Genomic DNA, 21405 nt, shown 5'->3' with positions numbered 1-21405 from the left:
ACATATTACATAGGTGCTAGATAAACAATTATATCAATTCTAAATGGTATTACTCAAATATTCATATTTTATGCGTATGTAAGATGCACACAGCATAATATTCTCTCATAATATAATAATCCATTGATATCTCCAAAACATCTAAAAAGAATTTAATGAAACAAATATGATCAAATAAGGCTAAGAAATCACATAATAAATAAATAAATGTGCAATGTATCATACATATATTAGTTATATAACATACACATACTAATCGGTAAGAAAAGCTAAATACGCTAGAAACAAATTTATAACACACTTAGCAACCAATCAATACATGCTATGATATGAAAGAAGATCGTGTCAATGCAATAAAGTCTACACATACTAAGATAATCATAAATTCTAAATAAATATAGATATAAAACCTACGCATATAAAGAGTCATGAACTTACATAATTCGGACTGGAGTTGACACATGATGACTGAGATACAATTTTTTATTTATAAGATACAATTTTTTTAGGTGATTGAAAATCAGCGAAGCTTGCCTTTATTATTTTGTAACTAGCCAAGTAGTAGCGCCGAATGTAATTAAGACTGATTATAATTAGCGCCGCCAAGCACGCATGCATCAGCCATCGGATGATCTGATCCATGCATGACTTCTCTAGCTACCAGTAGGGCATTGTTTCAGCGCTCCCTGAGCTCCATCCTGGGCGGGCTGTTGATCTTGATCTTCCCTTGGGTGTGCGGCACGATAACGACGTGACGCTTGACGGCACCATCCCCGCCGCCGACCCTATGCCGGCCAGCACCTCGTCCAGCGGGAGCGCGAGCGCCACGACCAGCGTCTCGCCGGCCCTATCGCCGCCGCGCGGCAGGGTGGCGAAGGTCCCGGCTTACTCGCTGTACTGCGGCCCCACACCGGCGGCCAGCTCCGGCGGCACGTTGATGGCCACGTCGAACCTGGCGCCCTTGCTGGGGTCGAACTCGATGCCGTCGAAGACCAGGACGGTGCCCAGCTCCTTGCGGGCGGCCCTGCTCTGCGCGCGCGACCTGCGCACGGACGGCACCTCCACGCTCCGGCCTTCCGTCAGGATCAGCGGGAAGGTCGGCGCCGGCGCCGCAAATGCGCGTGAGCCTGAGACTGGCGGCGGCGGCGGCGGCGGCGTGGGGGCTCAGTAGCGGCCGGGGTCGGCCTGGAGTCCACCCACTGCAGCGGCTCCCGCTCGTCGTAGCTCGGTAGCTGTACTGGAGCGCGGACGCGTCGAGGACGTTGCGGATCCTGACGCGGACAAGCTCCGGTTTCTCGTCGTAGAAGACGAAGGTGGTGTTGAGCCACTCCGGGTCGTCGAAGTTGCTGCCGCCGAGCTCGGTGGCCCATATATAGGCGCCACATACGGTCGACGTTGGCGTGGTGCGAGTAGAAGACGGGGTCGCGCGCCGCCGCTCCGAGGAAACCCATGTCGCGTTGCAGTGCGGCTTGCCGTCTGCTCGGGCGTGCAGCTCGCCGGGCTGCCCGCCCAGATGTGCACGGCGGTGTGCGCCATGCTCTCCAGCGTGCCGGAGGTACCTGACCCGACCGTCCCCAGCGACTCGGTGCAGAACTTGTCGCCGAGGAAATAGCGCGTCTCGCTGCTCCGCATCATCTGATGATCCAAGACGATCAAGTGCAGGGTCAAGCGTAAATACACTTGTAAGATACAATTCGAAGCTCAAATTTTGATTTTTCATATGGGCATGTCTAGCTCTTACCTGGATAAATCTGATCCAATTCTTACTCGATTTATGGACCGTCCGATCTCACCAACCATTTTCTTCCTCCCTCGGCCACTTTCTTCCTCCTCCGACCGATCTAACCAGCCACCTGCTCCCTTACCCCTGCCCCACCCTCATGCCGTGTGTCCGATGGCTCCCCGCCGTCGGATCCGCTCCTATTGCTTGCTCCCTCACTAACCTCTCTTGTTTTGACACCCTCACAGCCGATCCTCCCCACCGGGCGTCCTCCATCACCCTGGCCGGTGGTGCCCTCGCTGCACCGCCCACCAATCATCTCCTCCGCCAGGCCGGCCTCCCTCCCAAACACCTTTTTCTAAGCCTAGAGACCCCCAACTTCGACCCTAAAACCCTAAAACCCAAAACCCTAACCCTAAAGGATCATCAGAGTTCGCCGAAGCTACAGAAGAAGAGCTCATCGAAGGCGGAGAAGGCGGCCGAAGCTTGCCGGAGAGGGAGAAAACGGATAAAGAGCGAGGAGAAAAAAATCGGGTGAGAGATGTCTCTACTTTAACTGAATAAAGTTTAGCAATAGCGTTTTCATATCGTACACGCCCAATGTTTTATTACCTGAACGTATAGGGTGGAAAGGTTATTCTGAACCGTTTTGGGATTGAAAGAGATGGGCTTATTAGAATATATAGGTTTAGCCTATTCTATTTATATAATTATAAATAAATTTAAAAGTCTAATCATGTGAAGAAGATGTATTTCTTTAGTCCCACTAACTTAAATTTTGCTAGCAGATGTGGATGTAGACTAACTTAAAAGAGTTTCTCTTCTCCACCCACTTAACATGTGTAGATAAGAGGATTAGAAAAACACATGCACTAGCTCGTCTCACCGGGCCGTGATCGGAGTGGGGCAGGGCGGAGGGCGCGGGCGCACGACACCTGCATGAATGGTCCGTCAAAATCGAGTCTAATTGCTTACGCATGTCTAGCTTTCTTTTGCGATTTTATTCCTTTTTGCTGTGTGGTCAAATGGATAAATATATAAAAATTGTGTCGGTCAAGACTTCGATCGTGATACATCTCAATCGCGCTATATATATATGTATATGTATATATACATATAACATATATATGTATATACATATATGTATATATACATATGTATATATGTATATATATATATATATATATATATGTCAATCGCCGCACAAAGGTAAGATGCAAGTTGCATATTCGTAATTAGGATTTTGTCAATTTCTCTCTGTTATGTTATCGCATGTAGACTACTTTATCCCGTTACGCCGGCTTGCACCTACGAATTCTAGTTGATTGTACACGAGTCTTGTCGGGGCTCGTCCAAGCTAGTCGATAATTAATTATCTGTATATATTCTTGTACACGTTATATTAGAAATTAAATTAAATAAGATCTGAAAGTGCTATAATTATTTTCAGCGGGACTTCGCCTTGCCGCGGTTGTTGATGAAGTCGAGGTCCACCACGGCGTCTAGGTGCGCCGGTTTGCGGTTGGCGTCGTACAGCGGCGAGTCCCTGTCCTTGAAGATGGCCGGCAGTGACACCCCGGCCGGCGCGTCCCAGTTCCAGTACGGCAGCTCGAAGGCGTCGTCGCCGATGAGGCCGCCGAGGATGCGCTCGTAGAAGTAGATGTACATGCGGTGCTAGGGCTTGAAGATCCACGAGAAGTGCACGCCGAATGGCGCGTCCTTCGCCGCCAGGTCGTACCGGCAGTGCCCGTCGCAGTGGGCCTCGTGGATGGCCGACTGGCTCTTGAAGCTGCGCGGGTCCGAGTCCGGGAGCGCCTTCATCACCGCGAGGGCCAGCCTGTACTTCTCCACGTCCTTCCGGTCGAGGAGATGAGCCGGCCGCCGCACGCGCACGGGGCCGGCCGGCGGCGTGAAATCGACGACGGAGGGCGACGTCGGGGTCACGGGTAGCCCGTCTCCTGGACGTACCTTGGCACGCGATGAGCGTCCGTGACCGTTTCTCCCCTGGAGCAGACCTCCGGGCCATCACTGGCGCCTACAAGGTCGGGGTACGCGCCGGGGCCAGTGGCGGTTCAGACGCCCGTCAGACCGGCGAGCACGCCTTGCGTCGTGATTAGCTACGCAAGTTTCGTATATTTTGGGTTATTAGTTTGGATCTAAAACTCAAAAGATAAATTTAAGATTCATTTTTATCTAATTAAGTTAAAAAATAAGCTAAGTAGCGACTCATAACTACTAATTAGATACAAACTTACATCTGTAATCGTGATGATAAGCCACGTGGATGTGGTTACTGGGTAAGATGTATGGCTGCCTTGCCAGTCACCTTATAAATACTGGATCGACAGCTGGCTATGTCGCTTGATCCCAAGCAAAACAGGTGTCGCTTCAGGATTCGGTGAGCTGCTCTCTTTTTTTATAAATTTTCGATCACTCAAAACTCGTGAAAATTGAATAAAAGATAGTAGACCCCACATGTAAGTCTATCCTTACAGGCCATGTCTCAATCCAAACCACCCTTGGGGCGAACGAGCTTTGAGCTCGGTGGTTCGCTCGCTGGTTGCGAGAGGCAGGGTTGAGCCACCGCAACATAATTAGCTATTCATGTCACGTTATTAGTATCGGTTAGATTAGAACCGATATTGATGTAATTATTAATGTCGGTTTATAACAAAATCAGTATCAATATTGGTTTTTATAAAATAACCGGTTAGGAGGATCGGATCCGAAATACTATAAGTACCAGTTTTTAATTTGAACTAGCACCGATAGGAGGATCGGACCTGAAATTTTGATTGAATCGATTTCTAGCTCACCTCACGTCCGTTCACGACTCGGCCTTATCTCTTCCCTTGTGCATTCGATTCTGTCTGGCCATCTCTCCCTCACCTCTTCTCTCTATCCTCCTCCTCCAGCAACTCCTCCTCCCTTTGCGAGATCCACGACGGGATCCGACGGATCCATCCATGGATCTTGCTAGGGTCGGAGATCCATGCACCAATAGCATCGGGGAGCAAGAGGTAGCAGGTGGTGGTGAGCGGATGGATGAGGTTGTCTGGCTCGTTTATGTGGCGGTGTCCTGTGCTTCTATGGTGGCCTTCGTGCCCCGCACTACTCATTTATATGGCGGTGGCCTATGTTTCTGTGGTGGCATCTTTCGTGCCCTGTGTTTTCCTTGCCCTCATCATTGTTTGGCTCATTTCTATGGCGGCGGTAGCGTGGCGCCAGCCTATGTTTCTGTGGCGACGGTATCCGTGCCCTGTGTTTTCCTTACCCTTATCACCGACTAGCTTGTTTCTGTAGCGACAGCATCCTCGGTGAGCAGAGGCATCGGATCAACAGCTACTGGGGCCCAGCGGTGACGATGAGCTTCATCATGTGGGGCTAGTAGCGGGCTCGGCTCAATGCATCGAGTCGACTCATTTGCTTGGCCTTTTTCCTTTTCTGTTTTCTAAAAAACCTTATCAATATCGGTTGTAAAGTCGATACTGCTAGTCCTTCGACTATCAGTTTCGCTTACGCAACCAGCACTGGTAAAATTTTGGAACCGACATTATTGACATGTTTTGGTGTAGTGTATGTTGGATGCCCAACTCTCACACACCCTTACAGAGGGGAGGGATTTATTTCCAAATGGATTTCTTTCGGAGAGCATCAAGCATTTATGGATCGCAATATGAGTACAACGTGCCCACCGCTTACGGAGCCAAAGGCTTAATGGATTTGTTTGATAAAGCGTGTGTGTATAGATTATAGATCTAGAAGTGTGTGTAGGTGTGAGTATGTATTGAATGTGATGTGAGTTTAGATACTATAACTTATGCACATTATTAAGGCTGAAAAATAAAACCAACCATGGGGACCTGAAAGTGGATTTTCTTCCACTAGTGGGAGACCCCAGTACCACTTCACTACCGCCCGATATACGATCAGACATGCAGTGCACTAATCTCAATGTATATTGGATTATGTGGTGCCTTCTATAAATATACACCCTTTACCGCAAAAGCATGGACGCTAAAGAGCACACACACGACGCAACACAACACGCCCATCGAAAAAAATCACAAGGCGACTCACATGAGGAGGAAGCTGAAGTTAGGGCCTATTTGGTAGAGCTCTAGATTAATTTTCAAAGTGAGATCAGTAAGAGATCTACCAAATGGTAGTTTGTAGTTTTTAATTCTTATAGTGATTCTGTGGAATAAACTTAATGCTGAAAGCTAAAAAAAATAGCTTTCGTGATTCACTTCCTCACTAAATCACTTCCTTATAGAGTATATTCTAAACAATCACTATAAAATTACTTTCAGTCACAAAACCAATTTCGCTAGAAAATCATTTTATTCAAAGAATTTAGAGTAGGAAAAGCAGACGAGATAGGCTATAGCCATACGACAACAAAAGAAGAAGAGAAGAACATAAATCCCGAAGCTTGACCACTGGCTCCTCAACATTATACACTATGCGATAACAATTTCATGTTGAGCAGATTGATCTTGTGCTACGAAGAAAACACCTCTAATATACGCCAATATTCTAGACGCGAGTGCAAACCTGGAACCATCTATGAATTTATTCAAAAGAGGAAGCAAAATAATCTATGACTTAAATCCACATCTTATAATGGATAAGGAAATGGGCACCATTCATTTTAGCAGAATCCATCCTCTACGTACACTTTTCTCACTGTTGGTGTAAGAAACCTAACAATAAATCCTCCTATTAGCTTTGGCGGCATATAAGAATTACTACTTGTGCTATTATCAATGTTTGGACTAACTTTCTATATGGGTCTAACCTTAGGCTATTGGGTCTATAGGACTCCAATCTTGAGATTTTATGTGCATCATGTATTAGTTTCTGATCAAGTATATGATATATACAGTAGCAATTGTAATATCACAGTTAAATTTCGTACATAAGTATTATGGTTAAGAGTACAAAAGGTTACAACTCATACTGTACATTACAAATAAACCTGACCGAGAGACCAACAAAACACAGAGGAAAGCAAAAGCTCAAGCCACAAGCAGTTTAGGATACGAATGTGACTTCTAAGACTACTATTCATCCCCGCTTTCACCTCCGATGAAGTTGGCATTGACTTCCTCATCTGAATGACAGCAAGAGTGAGTACGGAAGGTACCCAGCAAACTCTATATTACTTCAAGGTGTTTGATAGATGTATAAAGGAGTAATTCAAGGATAAGACTTTACGGTTTAGTTTTAAGCGTAAAGTAGTTTATGCAGGTATCCAATTGCATCATCTATGATTGACTTTAAAATAATTTAAAGAGTTCAAAACCAGGTAACAAGCTATATCTTGGGGTTTCTCGGTCCTGAGAGGTCTACGCCTCACTCCGCAGCCTCTATCATCTCATCCGGTGTACCTCTAGTTCCACACAACGTCTGGCAAATTGAGCCAGGAACCTCATCACACGAACATCTAGTCCACACACTCACTCTTCAAAACACACGCACCTGAAGTCTAGTCAAAAAGGTTTTATCTTCGCATGTCCTTGACCGTGGATACGACTACACTACTTAAAAAAAACCTTCATTGTCGACCCATAAAGGGGTTTCACTGCCGGTTCTAGAGCCGGCGGTGGGCAACAAGTAGTGATAGTCCCCAACTATCATTCGGGGACCGACAGTGAAGGAGTTATCACTGCCGATTGAAGGCTTTAGCTGGTAGTGATAAGGTTTCAGCCGACAGTGATAGTCAGGCGTCGAATCGATCTTTTTTGGGTTGGAAAAATTGAAAAAAAATATTTTTTGCACCGGAGGAACCCTACGCTCGTGGCTAGATACGGCAATGATAGTGGATTTTCACTGCCGGTTCTTTTCGAATGACCTTTTAATGCCAGTCCATGATACGAACCAGCAGTGATGGGCCGGCATATAAGCATATTTTCGTAGTAGTGCTATTCGAATAGATTTACACTCTGCATAGGTTGTACAGCTTTACCACACGCGATATGCTCAGCCTCCAACAATTGCAAGCGAAGGAGCGAATCATATCGAGACACTTCAATCACCTTTCCTGCTGAGCTTTTCTACGAGATTTACCCTCAAATACCAGAGTTCATGTACTGAAGGTCAGTCCCTTGTTAAGCCTAGGCCAGTACTAGCAACCTCCAAACATAGGGACATATGACCACTTGACTGCTTGCTGCTCTCAGCCTCCTAGTATGATGCCCTACTCAGTCCAGTGAAGCAAAGCCAAGTCCTGTCCATTCAGAGCGCATGGTTGCACAGGGTTGCTAAAGCATGGCCGCGAAATAACTCGGTCCTTAAACGGTTAGGCCAAGTATCTTCCAACAATGAATACCACAAAGGTAACTCAAACTCCCAAGAGCATCATCGTCAAGAGTACTACTCTACTAGACCCTGCCAAAGCAGTTTTCACCCAATTTTACACATCTTCCACCATATCTCACATGGCATCAAGGATTTCACAACCATCGCAGAATTCATAACCATCAAGGATCAATGGTATATGAGTTATCATTGATAACAGTAAATCTTATCTCCGATGAGAGATGTTTTAAAAGCGATGTCTCCAAGAAGACGTATTTATCCTAAGAATGCTAGATATCAAGGCGTCGTCTATCATTAATATAGATAACAACAGATAATCTTAGGGTGATATGTACCTTAGATGATAACATTTACGGCATGGCAAGTGTTTAATATGATTAACTACTACAAACAGTTTGTAAAAGCGCAATACATAGCACATACGATATAAGTCTAGTTTTAGTTGATCATATAGATTAGTTGAAAAAATAGGTTCAATATGATCAAGTAGATATGACTTGCCTTCTCCAGAGTTCTTCGAATTCCTGGTTGTAGTCAGGATCCTCCTCACTCCTGACGCTTCCCGCACTGCACTCGTAGAATTCTAGCGGATCTGCAATCAACTACGATCAATAACATGCTATACTAGAGAAGAACCAATTTAACACCAAATAGAAAACCAAATTCTCCCTAATGGACATCACACTGGGATAGATGGGTAGATCTTGAATTTAGATGAATTTCAGCGAAAGAATCATCAAAATCGGAGCCAGAATGGAGAAATTATTACTCCCAGAAGATTTAATCAAAATTAAATTAGAAATTAGGAAATTGCATTATTCATGAGTGGGCCCACGGGTGGGATCCTTTGAACATTAGTCTAGGCCCATACAAACAGTAACACGAGGGGCCCATATAAATAGTACTAGCTGGGCCAAGATAGGCTCGAATTGACCAGGTCTGGGCCAGGATGGGGTGGGTCGGGCTTAGGCTGCACAGTGCCAGGCTACACAGTGCTGGCTTAACGGGCTGCAGAGCTGGGTCGGCTCACTGGGACGCGGCCTTTAGCTGTTGGGCCAGCTTGCTTGGCCAGCGGCGCACTTGGCTGAGCCGTGGCCCACTCGAGCAGGCTGAGCCACAATCTGCGGCCGGTCCACATGCGCGTAGGCGCACGAGCCAAGCAGAGTGGTGACAGGGAGAAAACCATGCTGGCGGCGAGGGATTCGGTAGAGTTGCACCGATGAACTCGCCAAGAACGCGCTCCTGCCAGAGTTCCATGATGGGAAGCTAACATCGGGCATCTACGCGCGATGGGAAACTCGGCTAGGGGCACATTGACGGTGGCCCGGGACTGGAGCGGTACCAGACGGTAGCAAGAGCGGATGACAGTGGCATGAGAAAATTGGGTAGCACCTCCCCTAGTCTACGCGTGTTCTTCTTGCAATAAAAAGGAGCCAAGGGCTCCCTGACTACTCACCATGATGACCGGACCACATATAGAGGCCAAGCATGGCGGCGGTAAGGAATAGCATAGTGGTGAAGCTAAATAGCACGGATGCACGTGGCTACGCGCGAGAAGAAAGCACGGGGATGATGATTCGCTACCTAGGAGGGTTTATGAGGGGACGGGGATGCTCACCGAGCTCAAGACCGACGAGAAGCTGGATGACGGCCGACGGTGTGACGGAGCGGTGGCGGCAGAGCGGCTCGTCTACCGGTGCTGACAGGCTCCCGTCGGGCCTTTGGCGGACGAGCGACAGCACAGGGATGGCGTCAAACTCCTAGAGCTCCTCGACAGCACGTCGACGGCGGCTCGGTGATGGCGAAGCTGTGGTGGAGAGAATGGGCGTGGCGGCGGTGAAATGGGAAAAGGGGGAGGAGAAGGAGCCAGGTGCGCTATTTATAGATGGAAGAGGGGAGAGAGGTGAACAGAGAGAGACGGTGCGCCTCGTGACATCGATGACATGGGCAATAGGCGTGGTGTCGAGGTGGCAGGGCGGCGCCCACCATTTTCTCGGGGCATGGATGCTATGCGTCGTCCACGCGCATGCCCGGTCACGAAAGTCACGGGCGCTAGAGCCTTTGGGTTGCAGGAGAGAGAGAGAGAGAGAGAGAGAGAGAGAGAGAGAGAGAGAGAGAGAGAGAGAGAGAGAGAGAGAGAGAGAGCTGAGAGAGGGGGAAGGGAGAGAGCGCGCGACGGGATGGGCGAGAGAGGCAAGTGGCTCACCGGCCGACGCGGTGGCGAGAGACAGCAAGGCGTGGCACTGGGTCGCGCTGGAGGAGAGGGAGGAAGGGTGCGTACGAGCAGCGGTGGATGGCGGACACCTGGATAGTCGAGTGCGCACCGGCATGGGTGAATGTGGGGGAGCAAACCGGTGCGGCACGGTGCGAGCTGGGCAGAGAGAGTGCGCGGGGAAGTGGGGCCGAGCGCGCGTGGGCGAGGGAGGGAGAAGGGAGGAAAAGAAGGCCGGGCTGCGCGGGAAGAAGGAGAGGGGGAAAGAAGGCCAGGCTGGCTGGGCCGCAAGAGAAGAAGGAGAGGGGGAAATCCAGCCTGAGGAGAAATGGAAGAAAAGAAGGAAAAGAAAGGGAAAAAAATGAGGAGGAGTTTGAAATAAATTCAAACGGAGTATTTGAATTTAGTTTGATTTTGGATTAGGATCAACTCATTTGAACATATTTGAACTATGATTTGGATTTGGATCTTGAGATTCTAAAGATGATTTGAATTCAAATTAGATTTGAGTTGAATAGAATCTAAGAGTAGATTTGAAATTGAGAAACATTCGATTTTAAATCTCCACACAAAGAATCATAAAGATTCCAAACCAATATAGATGAAACAATTTAATACATGGATTATTTTAAAATTTATTCTAGTGCACTTTGGAACACCTATTCGATTTAGTACACTTAATATATATATATATATGTATATATACTGGTATATATACACCCATATACAGACACATACTTTCTTAACTTTAATTAACTTAATTAATCATAAAAATTTTAACTGAAAATAAAATTTATAATTAATTAATATATTTTAAAACTTAGGATGTTACAGGATCACTCCCTCAACACTCCCAATAGAAAGGGAAACAACTAACATCCGATATCATCTTGTACCATTATAAACAATTGGGCTGACTTTCTGTATGGACATAACCCTAGGCTATTAGGCCACTCCCCCAACACACCCAGTGAAAAAATAAACAACTAACATCCGATATCTGGGATCCAGTATCGACTCGGGACTAATATAGACCCATGAAATTCTGTGATACTGGAAGAGCAAAATAATATTTCTTGCTCCCTCGTTCGGGAGCAAGATGACCGGCAAAACACTTATCTAGCAATCGTCGTGTCAACATCGCCGATCATGCATCATCCATGTCGACACCATGTCTGGGTGTCGACGAGAAACATGCTATTACACCATCATCAAATATCTACTGTACTTAAGATGCGAGGCTAAACGAAACTCTAGCCTAGCGACGATGAGGTAACAGGTAAGGTCGGGATCATCGACGAGGGGAAGGTCCGAATTTCGAAAACCTCGGTGGACGGGAGATCCATTCATCGCGTTCCCATCTCCCCCAAAAGAGAGTAGAGGGAGGCAGGATTTTGGGGGCAGCGGCAAACACAAAATTTTGAACCACCGATCAAACCCTTCTTCTCTTCCCCTCCTCCACATTCCCCATTCACCGTCCTCACAAAACCCTAGACCACCAAGGGGAAGGGGAACCCTAGCTCTCTCTCACCCACCCACCCTGCCGCCGCCATGCCCGACCTCCCGTGCGACGGAGACGGCGCGTGCATGGCGTGCCGCGCCGCCGCCCCGCTGCCGGAGGTCGAACTCCTCCGCTGCTCCACCTGCGCCACCCCGTGGCACTCCCCGTGCCTCTCCGAACCCCCCGCCCTCGCGGACGCCGCCCGATGGAGCTGCCCCGACTGCTCCTCCGGCGGCGATTCCTCCGTAGCGCCACCCGCTGCCCCACCCGGGGGAAGGAACGAGCTCGTCGCCGCCATACGCGCCATCGAGGCCGACCAGACCCTCTCCGACCAGGAGAAGGCGCGACGCCGCCAGGCGCTCCTCGCCCCCGCCGCCGCGGCGGACGACGACGATGACGACACGGGGGACGACGGTGTCCTCGAGATCGTCGGCAAAAAGTTCAGCTGCGTCTTCTGCATGAAGCTGCCCGACCGACCCGTCACCGTGAGTCCCTCCTCGATCGCCTCTATTCCCCATTCCCCTCCTCTCCTCTCTTGCCATATCCTTCCAATCGGGTGCATGATGCGTCCTTGATTTCTTCATTCCGTCTCCTTGTGATTCATTCATTCCACAAATCTGTGTACATCATGTTGCCAAACGGCTAGACGCACGTGATGGTTGCTAGGTTCTTCATATGGGTGGTAACTATTCATAGATGAAATCATCTTCTGCATTTCGTGCACTTTTCCCCTTAGACCTCATCGTTTCTTGTTCTACCATTTCAAACCCCAACGATTGCTCTAGTTCGAGGTTTTCCACTCCCTCAAGGTCATCGGCTTTATGCTCATTCATCTTGTATGGTCATGCTATATTTTTTTTGGGTACTTGTTATATGATTTGTTCGTACTGCTTTTATTATAATGCACCTTGTATTATTCCAGCTTGCTTGTATTTTGCACATAAATCCTTATTTGAAGCCATAGCTGCGGTCAGTGGTTTTATAATCTGGGTACTGCTTAAATGAATTGGCGCGCTTTTTGGCTTACAATAGGGCAGTTTCGTTTTTTTATATGTGATCATGCTATTTTTTCTCTTTAATTCTTGGTCCAGTCTTGTTTGTCCCTCCAGCTCTCAATGCTTTAAAAGTTGTGCTTACAACAGAATTAGAAGCTGCATCACGGTGTTGTTTTAATAGTTGGATTGCCACCTTTTGTCGTATGCATGGAAATCGCAATGGGCGCAGCCATTTCTTCAGAAAAGTCAAGAGATATTTGAATTTAAAGACTCAATTTGTTCTTAATACTGTCTGTTGCAAACATGAAGTTCCTATAAATATGGCGTCACGGTGATGCTACTTTTAGGGGATATATATATACTGATTTCATCCCTTGTCATTTTTTATACCATAGGTTATGAACTAATGACTGATCTAGAGAATCTCTAACGCAATGCCTCTTAGGAGTTAGGATGCCTTTTATTTCTTATTTTATATCTCGCATTAGAGTTCCATAATTGTGCTTTGAATGCTTGATGATTGACTGAAAGACATATTGGCAGTTGGTACCGCACTGCTCATTATGACCTTTTAGGCTTATTCCATTCATTGTGAGCATTGTGTTAGATAGATGCTGTGAGTATGGAGATAGATGGATTTAAGTTACTAGTTACTTCCGTATGCAAAAGATGATCAATCAATGCTAGTTGCATAAATATGTCGGTTCTCGATCTTTCAGAAAAGTTACCCGCTCAACAATTTTGTTTGCCAACTTTCCATAGTAAATAGTCTGGTTCCCCATCTTTCGGAAAAAGTTAGCTGCTCGCAATGTTGTTGGCTAACTTTCCATAATAAATCTTTCGGAAAATTTAGCTGCTCGACAATGTTGTTTGTTAACTTTCCATAATAAATAGGCTAGCTCTCCGTGTTTCAGAAAGCTAACTGCTCGACAACGTTCTTCGCTAACTTTCAACAATAATTAAGGTGATTCTTTATCTTTTGGAAATTTGTCTGCTCGGCAATGTTGTTAGCTATGTTTCCATAATAAACAGGCTGGCATGCTCATGCGTTTGCTAACTTATGTTCAGAATAACATTTGCAAATGTTTCACCCCTTTGGATGTATCTGTGTAATGTTTATATAGTATGATAATTCATTAGTAAATGTTTATTTTGCCTCCAACACTCAAACTCACAAGTTGGATGAAATGTGCAAAATCAGTTGATTGCTCGTCAGTTAGCAAACCGTTTATTGTTTGTTGGTCTTTAATTGTCAACTTATTGTTAGCCCCTTCAGTAGATAACAAAACTTTTTTAGGTAGCTTAATTCCAGTTCTGTTTAGAAATATCCATAGTTTAAATTAATTCCACCGTAAAACTTGCAACGAATAATCATGGATCCGCTTTGATTTTTTGCTGCTGTGACTTTCTAGTTTTGATGTAATCAAAGTTAAATTCCTTGCTTCATTGGCAAATTGAGCTAATATGATGGAAATGTTTCTGAAATACGTTCATTCTTCCTTTTGCTTGTAACTTGTAAGTTTAGCTATGGAATAATTTCTGTTGGTGCCGCTGGTTTAGTGCAATACCATGCATTCTAAAACTAATGCCATGTTTTATGCTTTGGGAGTTATTTGATCTTTTGTTCTATACTTCTATATGTATTCTTTGTATAATTTACTCTAGGTAATCATAGTATCGCTGGTACGTTTTCTGTATCATCCATTCAACAATTGTTTGGTGCCATTTCTAATCACAATATAGTTTTGTCTTTTGCAGACACCCTGTGGCCATAACTTCTGCTTGAAATGCTTCCAAAAGTGGATTCAGAATGGAAAAAGGACGTGTGGGAAATGTCGGGCACAGATCCCGGCCAAAATGGCTGAGCAACCAAGAATCAACTCTGCACTAGTTGAAGCTATCCGGATGGCCAAGATTTCTAAGAATGCTAACTCAGCTTGCTCAGCAGCTCCGTATCACTATATGCAGAATGATGATAGACCTGATAAGGCATTTACGACTGAGAGAGCTAAGAAGTCAGGAAAAGCGAATGCTTCGAGCGGCCAGATCTTTGTGACTATTGCACCTGATCATTTTGGCCCCATTCTTGCAGAAAATGACCCCAAAAGAAATATTGGTGTTCGAGTTGGGGATTCATGGGAAGACCGACTTGAGTGCAGACAATGGGGTGCTCATTTTCCTCATGTAGCTGGCATTGCTGGCCAGTCCACCTATGGTGCTCAGTCAGTAGCACTCTCAGGAGGGTATGAAGATGATGAAGACCATGGGGAGTGGTTTATTTATACCGGAAGGTTCACTAATTTAATCACTTTCTGTTCTTATATTTACCCCCTGATATGCTCACGTTATTGAAATATCTGTGAAATAATGTCTGCTTATGATGCAGTGGCGGGAGAGATCTAAGTGGGAACAAGCGGACAAACAAGGAGCAATCCTCTGATCAAAAATTTGCGAAGATGAATGCTGCTTTGCGTATTAGTTGCTTGAGGGGTTATCCTGTCCGTGTTGTGCGGTACGTTTTTTCCCCCATGTTTACACTTGAAAGTGCAATGTTGTCCTTCAAGTAGACGATGTTGTGGCCTACGTCAGCTGTAGTTGTTTGCATATCATTGCTTTCTTGACATGGAAATATAATTAATTATGGGGCCATACTGCTGCTCAACAATGTTAATGATGTTCCTTCTGTTGTCTTCCTCTATCCATGTCTTAGCGTTCTGATCTTTGAAATTATTTGCTATTTTGACGATCTATGGTAATTTATATCCTCCGATCTTTGAACTTTTGTTTCACTACGTTCTCTTAATAGGTCCCACAAAGAGAAGCGTTCTTCCTATGCTCCTGAATCTGGTGTGAGGTATGATGGAATATACAGAATTGAGAAATGCTGGAGGAAGATCGGTATTCAGGTAATTCCATCCTCCTGTTTATAGATCACAGATGTTGCTCCATATTTTTATACCATTCAGCTGCTTATCGGCTGACAAATTGAATAAATATATGGAGATGTATTGAATACTTTTCTGTCTTTTGCCATAGGGAAAGTTCAAGGTCTGCAGGTATCTTTTTGTACGCTGTGACAACGAACCTGCTCCTTGGACGAGGTTTAACAAAATACATACCTTTTTTATCTTGTGACTATTAGCCTATAGCTGATTTTAAGAAAAAGGGGCATTGTTCCTGCTGACATCTCTTGCTTTGGTTTTCAGTGATGATCATGGTGACCGTCCAAGGCCATTGCCCAAGATAAACGAGCTGCAAGGTGCAACTGATATAACGGAGAGGAAAGGACTTCCTTCATGGGACTATGCTGTATGTACCTCTGCTTCTTCCGATGTTAGTGGACTATGTTATGACTGGTTTATATTCATTGTGATAGGAGAATGAAGGCTGGAAATGGATGGTGCCTCCTCCAATCAGCAGGAAGCCTGTTCTCTCTGGGGATCCTGAGACTGGCAAGCAAATCCGCAGAGTAGCAAAGCGTTCTCATATATCTGTGGCTGAAAGGCTGCTGAAAGGTTCTTTGCTCTTCTGTTTGATTTATTTTTAGGCACCTTTTGTAATTTTGTGTTCGTTGCTTGGAACCATTGCTAGTAATCGCTAGCATTCTCTCATAATTGGTTTATGTTTCCTGATGCTGCAGAGTTTGGTTGTTCTATCTGCCGGGATGTGATTAAAGAACCACTTACTACCCCATGTGGTCATAATTTTTGCAAGACTTGTTTGCTTGGGGCATACGATAGCAAATCCTCTATGAGGGAAAGAAGCCGTGGTGGTCGGACCCTAAGGGCACAGAAGATTGTGAAGAAATGCCCTTCCTGCCCGACTGACATCTGTGACTTTCTAGAGAATCCACAGGTACGGTTAATTATAAGATGGTTGAAGCATGCTACAGCTCGTGGAGTTGCTTACATGCTGTCATATTTTTCTTTCAGGTCAACCGAGAAATGATGGACCTGATCGAATCCTTGCAACAGAAGGCTGTTGAAGAAGGTGACACCAAGATGGCTTCGGATGGTGGTAATGATGATGAGGAATGTGGTGATGGGGACACGGAGGAGAATGATGGTGCTTTGGCGAAGGAAGAGGATGATATCAGCTTAAATGACGAAGAGCAAGATAGTGCTGATGATACGAAGACTGCGTGCCCCAATGATGATTCAGAAGTTAATGCTGATGGTTCTGTCAAAATTGTGGTCGAATTCAAGGAGGAAGGAAACGATGATAAGAAGATCAAGATGAGTGCAACGGAAGTGGTGGATGCACTAGTTGAAGAAAACGCTGTGAAACAAATCAAGAGTCCCAAGGAGGCTGAAAGCAAAGAAAGCCAGCAGCCTCAGAAGCGCAAGGGCGATGGCGAGATTGTCGCAAATGGTGCTAAAAGGATGAAGACCAGTGCTCCTGCGGAAGAGATTGCACCCTCCTGTCACCGGACCAGGGACAGTGAAGGCAATGGTAGTCCTGTTGTGAGCAGCCGTCATGGGGTAACTCGGAGCTGTGCGAATGCTTCTGAAGCTGATTAATGGGGATCAAAGCCGTGCCGAGGCCGATGGTGCTGAAGGGGGTAGAAAGAGGCGGCGGGGGAGCGTGGATGCTAATGGTGTGGAAGCAGAAGGTACACCTCGTTGAAGGCTCCGTTTTTTGGGGAAGTTGTATTTAAACTGGGAAGTCTGCTTTGTTTGAGTAATTGCGTACTCTTGCGGATTTTTTTTTGTGGTGGGGGGGGGGGGGGGGGGACTGGATTGCGTGCAGTTCTATTGGGAAAATCTGAAACCGACTAGGGATACCTGGATGGTTGTTTATCGAAGACGCTTAAACTATTTAAGTTACCAGCTCCGTTGGACGTACTATTTTCGGTTGCTACATCAAATGACCTGCTCACTGGAAATGATGATGAGTCCTCGAGCATGCAAGTAGAGGACTAGAGTTCGTTTTGGCCCTGATATATTGCAGCCCGTTCCGGACATGCAAAGTTAAAGGGGAAAAAGAAATCTTTGTTCTGAATTTGGTTGAGACTTCCAAGTTTAGGGTAAGGTACGAAAGCAATAATACCGGAGATATATGTTCTTGTACCATTTTCATGTTACAGATCTTTATTTGCTGGATGGACGTAGACGACCAAACTTTCTCTGGTGTGGAAAAGACATCAATCATCATGCAGCAAGTTGCCAATACTTAGCTCATGCCATACGCTCCACCCTCTGGCTCACTTAATTTCCAGCGATCGATATGGCCTAGATGAGCAGGAACGCGGCCTTCATCAGTTCGTCATCGGCACCCCCTGGTGTGGGTATACGCCGGTAAACTTGAAGTACGTTCAGTAAAATTTTGATTAAAATAAACTCAAATTCGAGTAAAAAATTGTCCGAAATTAAAATTTTATCATCGCGGTCCACGGCGCCCGCTGGCGACACTGTGCATGGGCACATCAATGACCAGCAGGGCGCGCGGTGATTCAGCAGAAGTCATCGTTCTGGATCCTCAGGGGAAGGTTGATCTTGATCTCTCCCGCGCGAGGCACGAGCACGACGTCCACGGTGTCGCCGCTGGCCCCGATGTCGGCCAGCACGTCGTCGAGCACGAGGGTGAGCTTCCCCTCCAGCGTCCCGCCGCTGCCCGTGTCGCTCGAGCTCGCCACGCTGACGAAGCTCCCGGCGTACTCGCTGTACTGCGGCCCCACCTTCGGGGCCAAATCCTTGGGCAGGTTGATGGCCACGTCGAACTTGGCGCCATTGGTGGGGTCGAACTCGATGCCCTCGATGACCAGCACCTGCAGTTTGTCCCCGTCCTTGCCCGGCCTCGGCACAGACGGCACCTCCACCAACTGGTCCGGTATCAGCGTCAGCGGGAAGACCGCCGCAGGCTTCGTCGCCGGCGTCGAAGGGCTGCCGCCGCGGGGGACCAGCGGGGTCGGCTTCCTGTTCATCCACGGCAGAGCCTGCTCCGACTCCGCGTCGTAGGTGTACCCGAGGTTGCGCGTGTCCAGGACGTCGCGGATCCTGACGCGGACGAGCTTCGGCTCCTCGCCCTTCGCCTCGTCGAAGTAGTCGTAGAAGACGAAGCTGGTGTCGAGCCACTCCGGGTCGTCGAAGCCGCCGGTGCCGCCGAGCTTGGTGGCCCAGAGGTGCCACATGCGGTCGACGTTGGAGTGGTGCGAGTAGAAGACGGGGTCGCGCCCCGCCGAGCCGAGGAAGCCCATGTCGTTGCTGCAGTGCGGCTTGCCGTCGTGCCCCGCCGCGCACGTCCCCTGGTCCGCCTTCGACCTGCCGATCCAGACGTGCACGGCGGAGTGCGCCATCCGCTCCAGCGAGCCGGAGGTGTTGCCTCTTTTGAGCTTCGAGCTCGAGTCCTGCCTCCTCTTTGAGCGATCGTTTGTTTCCTTAACCCTGAGGCTGGTGGCGCTGCAGAGCTTGTCGCCGAGGAAACACCGCGCGCCCTTGCCGCTCCGAATTTGCTACACCGAGGCAAATCAAACGTTTGACGAATAGCGAAACTGAAAATTAAGAGGTATTTCAAACATATTTTCTATACTACAACTGAGCGTTTTGAATTTGATTTGACCGTTTCAGCCAAAATTTTCCCAAAACCGCCGATAATCAGTCTTATCGGCTGGATCATGTATCTTTCTTTAAACAAGCTTCCCAAGTTCACACGCCTGATTTTGCGCTGTTCTTCATATGATGGTGTGAACACAGGGATAGAGATGGGTTAGGGCTCCATTGTTGGTGGCGGCGACTTAGAGAGATGTCGGTGGGTGGCAGGGCGATCCAGTGGAGGAGACGAGAGCGGAGGTGAGGCGATGAGGCGGCATGGACGCTGTTTGATATGGGTGGCGGAGGACGACCGGTGGGCAGTGTCTATGGCAGGAGAGGTAAGGATGTGGCCCGGCGGAGCCTGGTTAGCACGTGGGGACGTGGGGATAGTTGGTGCGGATCCCGTGGTGGGGACGCTATCGTCAATGAGAGGAGGCAGGTGGGGTGGAGGAATGTTGTATTGTCGATGTGGAAAAGTGGAACAGTTGTGCAAGTAGGAGAAAAAAAATAAGACGATATCCATCGGATCACAAGTCGATGGCTGAGCTTCGTTGACTAAGGAAAGCGGCATTTTCAATGCCTGAATGATAGCAACACCCTTCTTTAAAACAACGAATAAATAATGTAAACCCTGGTACATACCACCCCTATTTCAAACATATTTTGTTTATCTATGAATTCCAATCGTGAACTTTTTTGTTCTTGGAAAAGTGGACATATACCGCAACCTTTTCCAAATGTTTTGGAAGTAAAATTTATTAAAAACATAATTATTTTCAAGTGTTTAAGAACGGATGGAGTTACCTGTTGGTATATGGTGCTAAGGTTTTTATTCACAGCTTCGTCGTACGCGGGCTGAGCTGCTAGATTCTTGTCGAAAGGGATGGGCTTGCCGCGGGAGTTGATGAAATCGAGGTCCACCAAGGCGTCGAGGTGCGCCTGGTTGCGGTTGGGGTCGTACAGCGGCGAGTCCCTGTCCTTGAAGATGGCCGGCAGCGCCATGCCGGCCGGCGCGTCCCAGTTCCAGTACGGCAGCGCGAAGGTGTCGTCGCCGATGAGGCCGCGGAGTATGCGCTCGTAGAAGTAGATGTACATGCGGTGCCACGGCGCGAAGATCCACGAGAAGTGCACGTCGAACGGCCGGTTCTTCTCCGTCGGGTCGAACCGGTAGTGCCCGTCGCAGTAGGCCTCGTGGATGGCCGCCTGGCTCGTGAAGCTGCACGGGTTGGAGCCCGGGAGCGCCTTCATCCTTGCGACGGCCTCCTTGTACTTTTCGGCATATTCCTTGTCGAGGAGATGCACCGGCCGGCGCACGCGCTTCGCCTCGCCCGCCGGCGTGAAGTCGACGATTTGGACTCCGCGCGACGACGGCGGGCACGGGAGGCCACTGTCGGTGCACTCCAGGAGCCTGTCCGTGACCTTCTCGCCTCTGCGGCAGCTCTCCTCAAGCTCCGCCTGGAGGGCGGCGGCCGCAAGGTCCGGGTGCACGGCGATCCCGGCGGTGACGCCGGTCAGACCGGCGAGCACGTCTCGGCGGGGGAGCCAGAGGAGCCCCTCGTCGGCGCCCCTCCCACCGGTGGCCCTGCACGACAGGCTGCGGCGCCCGCGGGCGGTGGCGGTCTTCTTGGAGTGATTGGACGGGCATGCAGGGGGCGCCGTCAAGGCGGCGGAGGTCGCGGGGACGAGGAGGGTGGCGCTGGCGCTCGCCATGCCGCCGTGCACGTGTATGCGATGCGGGGTGTATCCCTATGGATTGTGCCGTGTCGGGAAGGCCTATGGTTGCCGCAGTATATACTGTGGATCTATGGCAGAAGCTGCTTTTGGCCGTTCCAAATCGATTGTTGAAATATTAACCAATTTCCGAATTGAACTAATTTAGAAAAATATTAGATATGACATGAATATTTTTCTAATAAGGTTGATCAAATAGATACTCTACACAAACTAGACATGCTAATACACTTAAACATCAGAATATCTCTAAACAGATTATGAACCATTCACCAAAATATTCCCCAACAGTTTAAACGTGCTAGTTTCCAAGACATGATCAAAACAAAGCACGAATAGAAGCATTTGCAAAACATATGTGATGTTTGTAGGAAAGGTCATAGTGGTACTAT

The 21405-nt window shown here is 47.6% G+C and overlaps 2 protein-coding genes and 1 pseudogene across 2 annotated transcripts; 1 reads left to right on the top strand and 2 right to left on the bottom strand.

The window, feature by feature from the left end:
• Positions 1-676: 676 nt before the first annotated feature.
• Positions 677-9182, bottom strand: LOC133899479 ((+)-larreatricin hydroxylase, chloroplastic-like; annotated as a pseudogene).
• Positions 9183-11807: 2625 nt separating this feature from the next.
• Positions 11808-17272, top strand: LOC133899478 (E3 ubiquitin-protein ligase ORTHRUS 2-like). Its single transcript, XM_062340459.1, has 9 exons — positions 11808-12242; positions 14511-15043; positions 15139-15264; positions 15559-15658; positions 15789-15808; positions 15959-16061; positions 16129-16267; positions 16393-16607; positions 16685-17272. Exons 1-9 carry the CDS (start codon positions 11808-11810, stop codon positions 17270-17272), a joined length of 2259 nt encoding a protein of 752 aa, XP_062196443.1.
• A 716-nt stretch (positions 17273-17988) lies between these two features.
• On the bottom strand, positions 17989-21062 carry LOC133898430 (polyphenol oxidase I, chloroplastic-like). Its single transcript, XM_062339121.1, has 2 exons — positions 20087-21062; positions 17989-19203 (listed from the first exon to the last, which is right to left on the bottom strand). Exons 1-2 carry the CDS (start codon positions 20990-20992, stop codon positions 18205-18207), a joined length of 1905 nt encoding a protein of 634 aa, XP_062195105.1. The 5' UTR covers positions 20993-21062; the 3' UTR covers positions 17989-18204.
• Between the last annotated feature and the right edge of the window lie 343 nt (positions 21063-21405).

The sequence above is a fragment of the Phragmites australis genome, chromosome 18 (assembly GCF_958298935.1).
Source record: "Phragmites australis chromosome 18, lpPhrAust1.1, whole genome shotgun sequence".
NCBI lineage: Eukaryota > Viridiplantae > Streptophyta > Magnoliopsida > Poales > Poaceae > Phragmites > Phragmites australis.
Note: the sequence above shows the minus strand (reverse complement) of the source record. Positions and strands in the feature narration are given on the sequence as shown.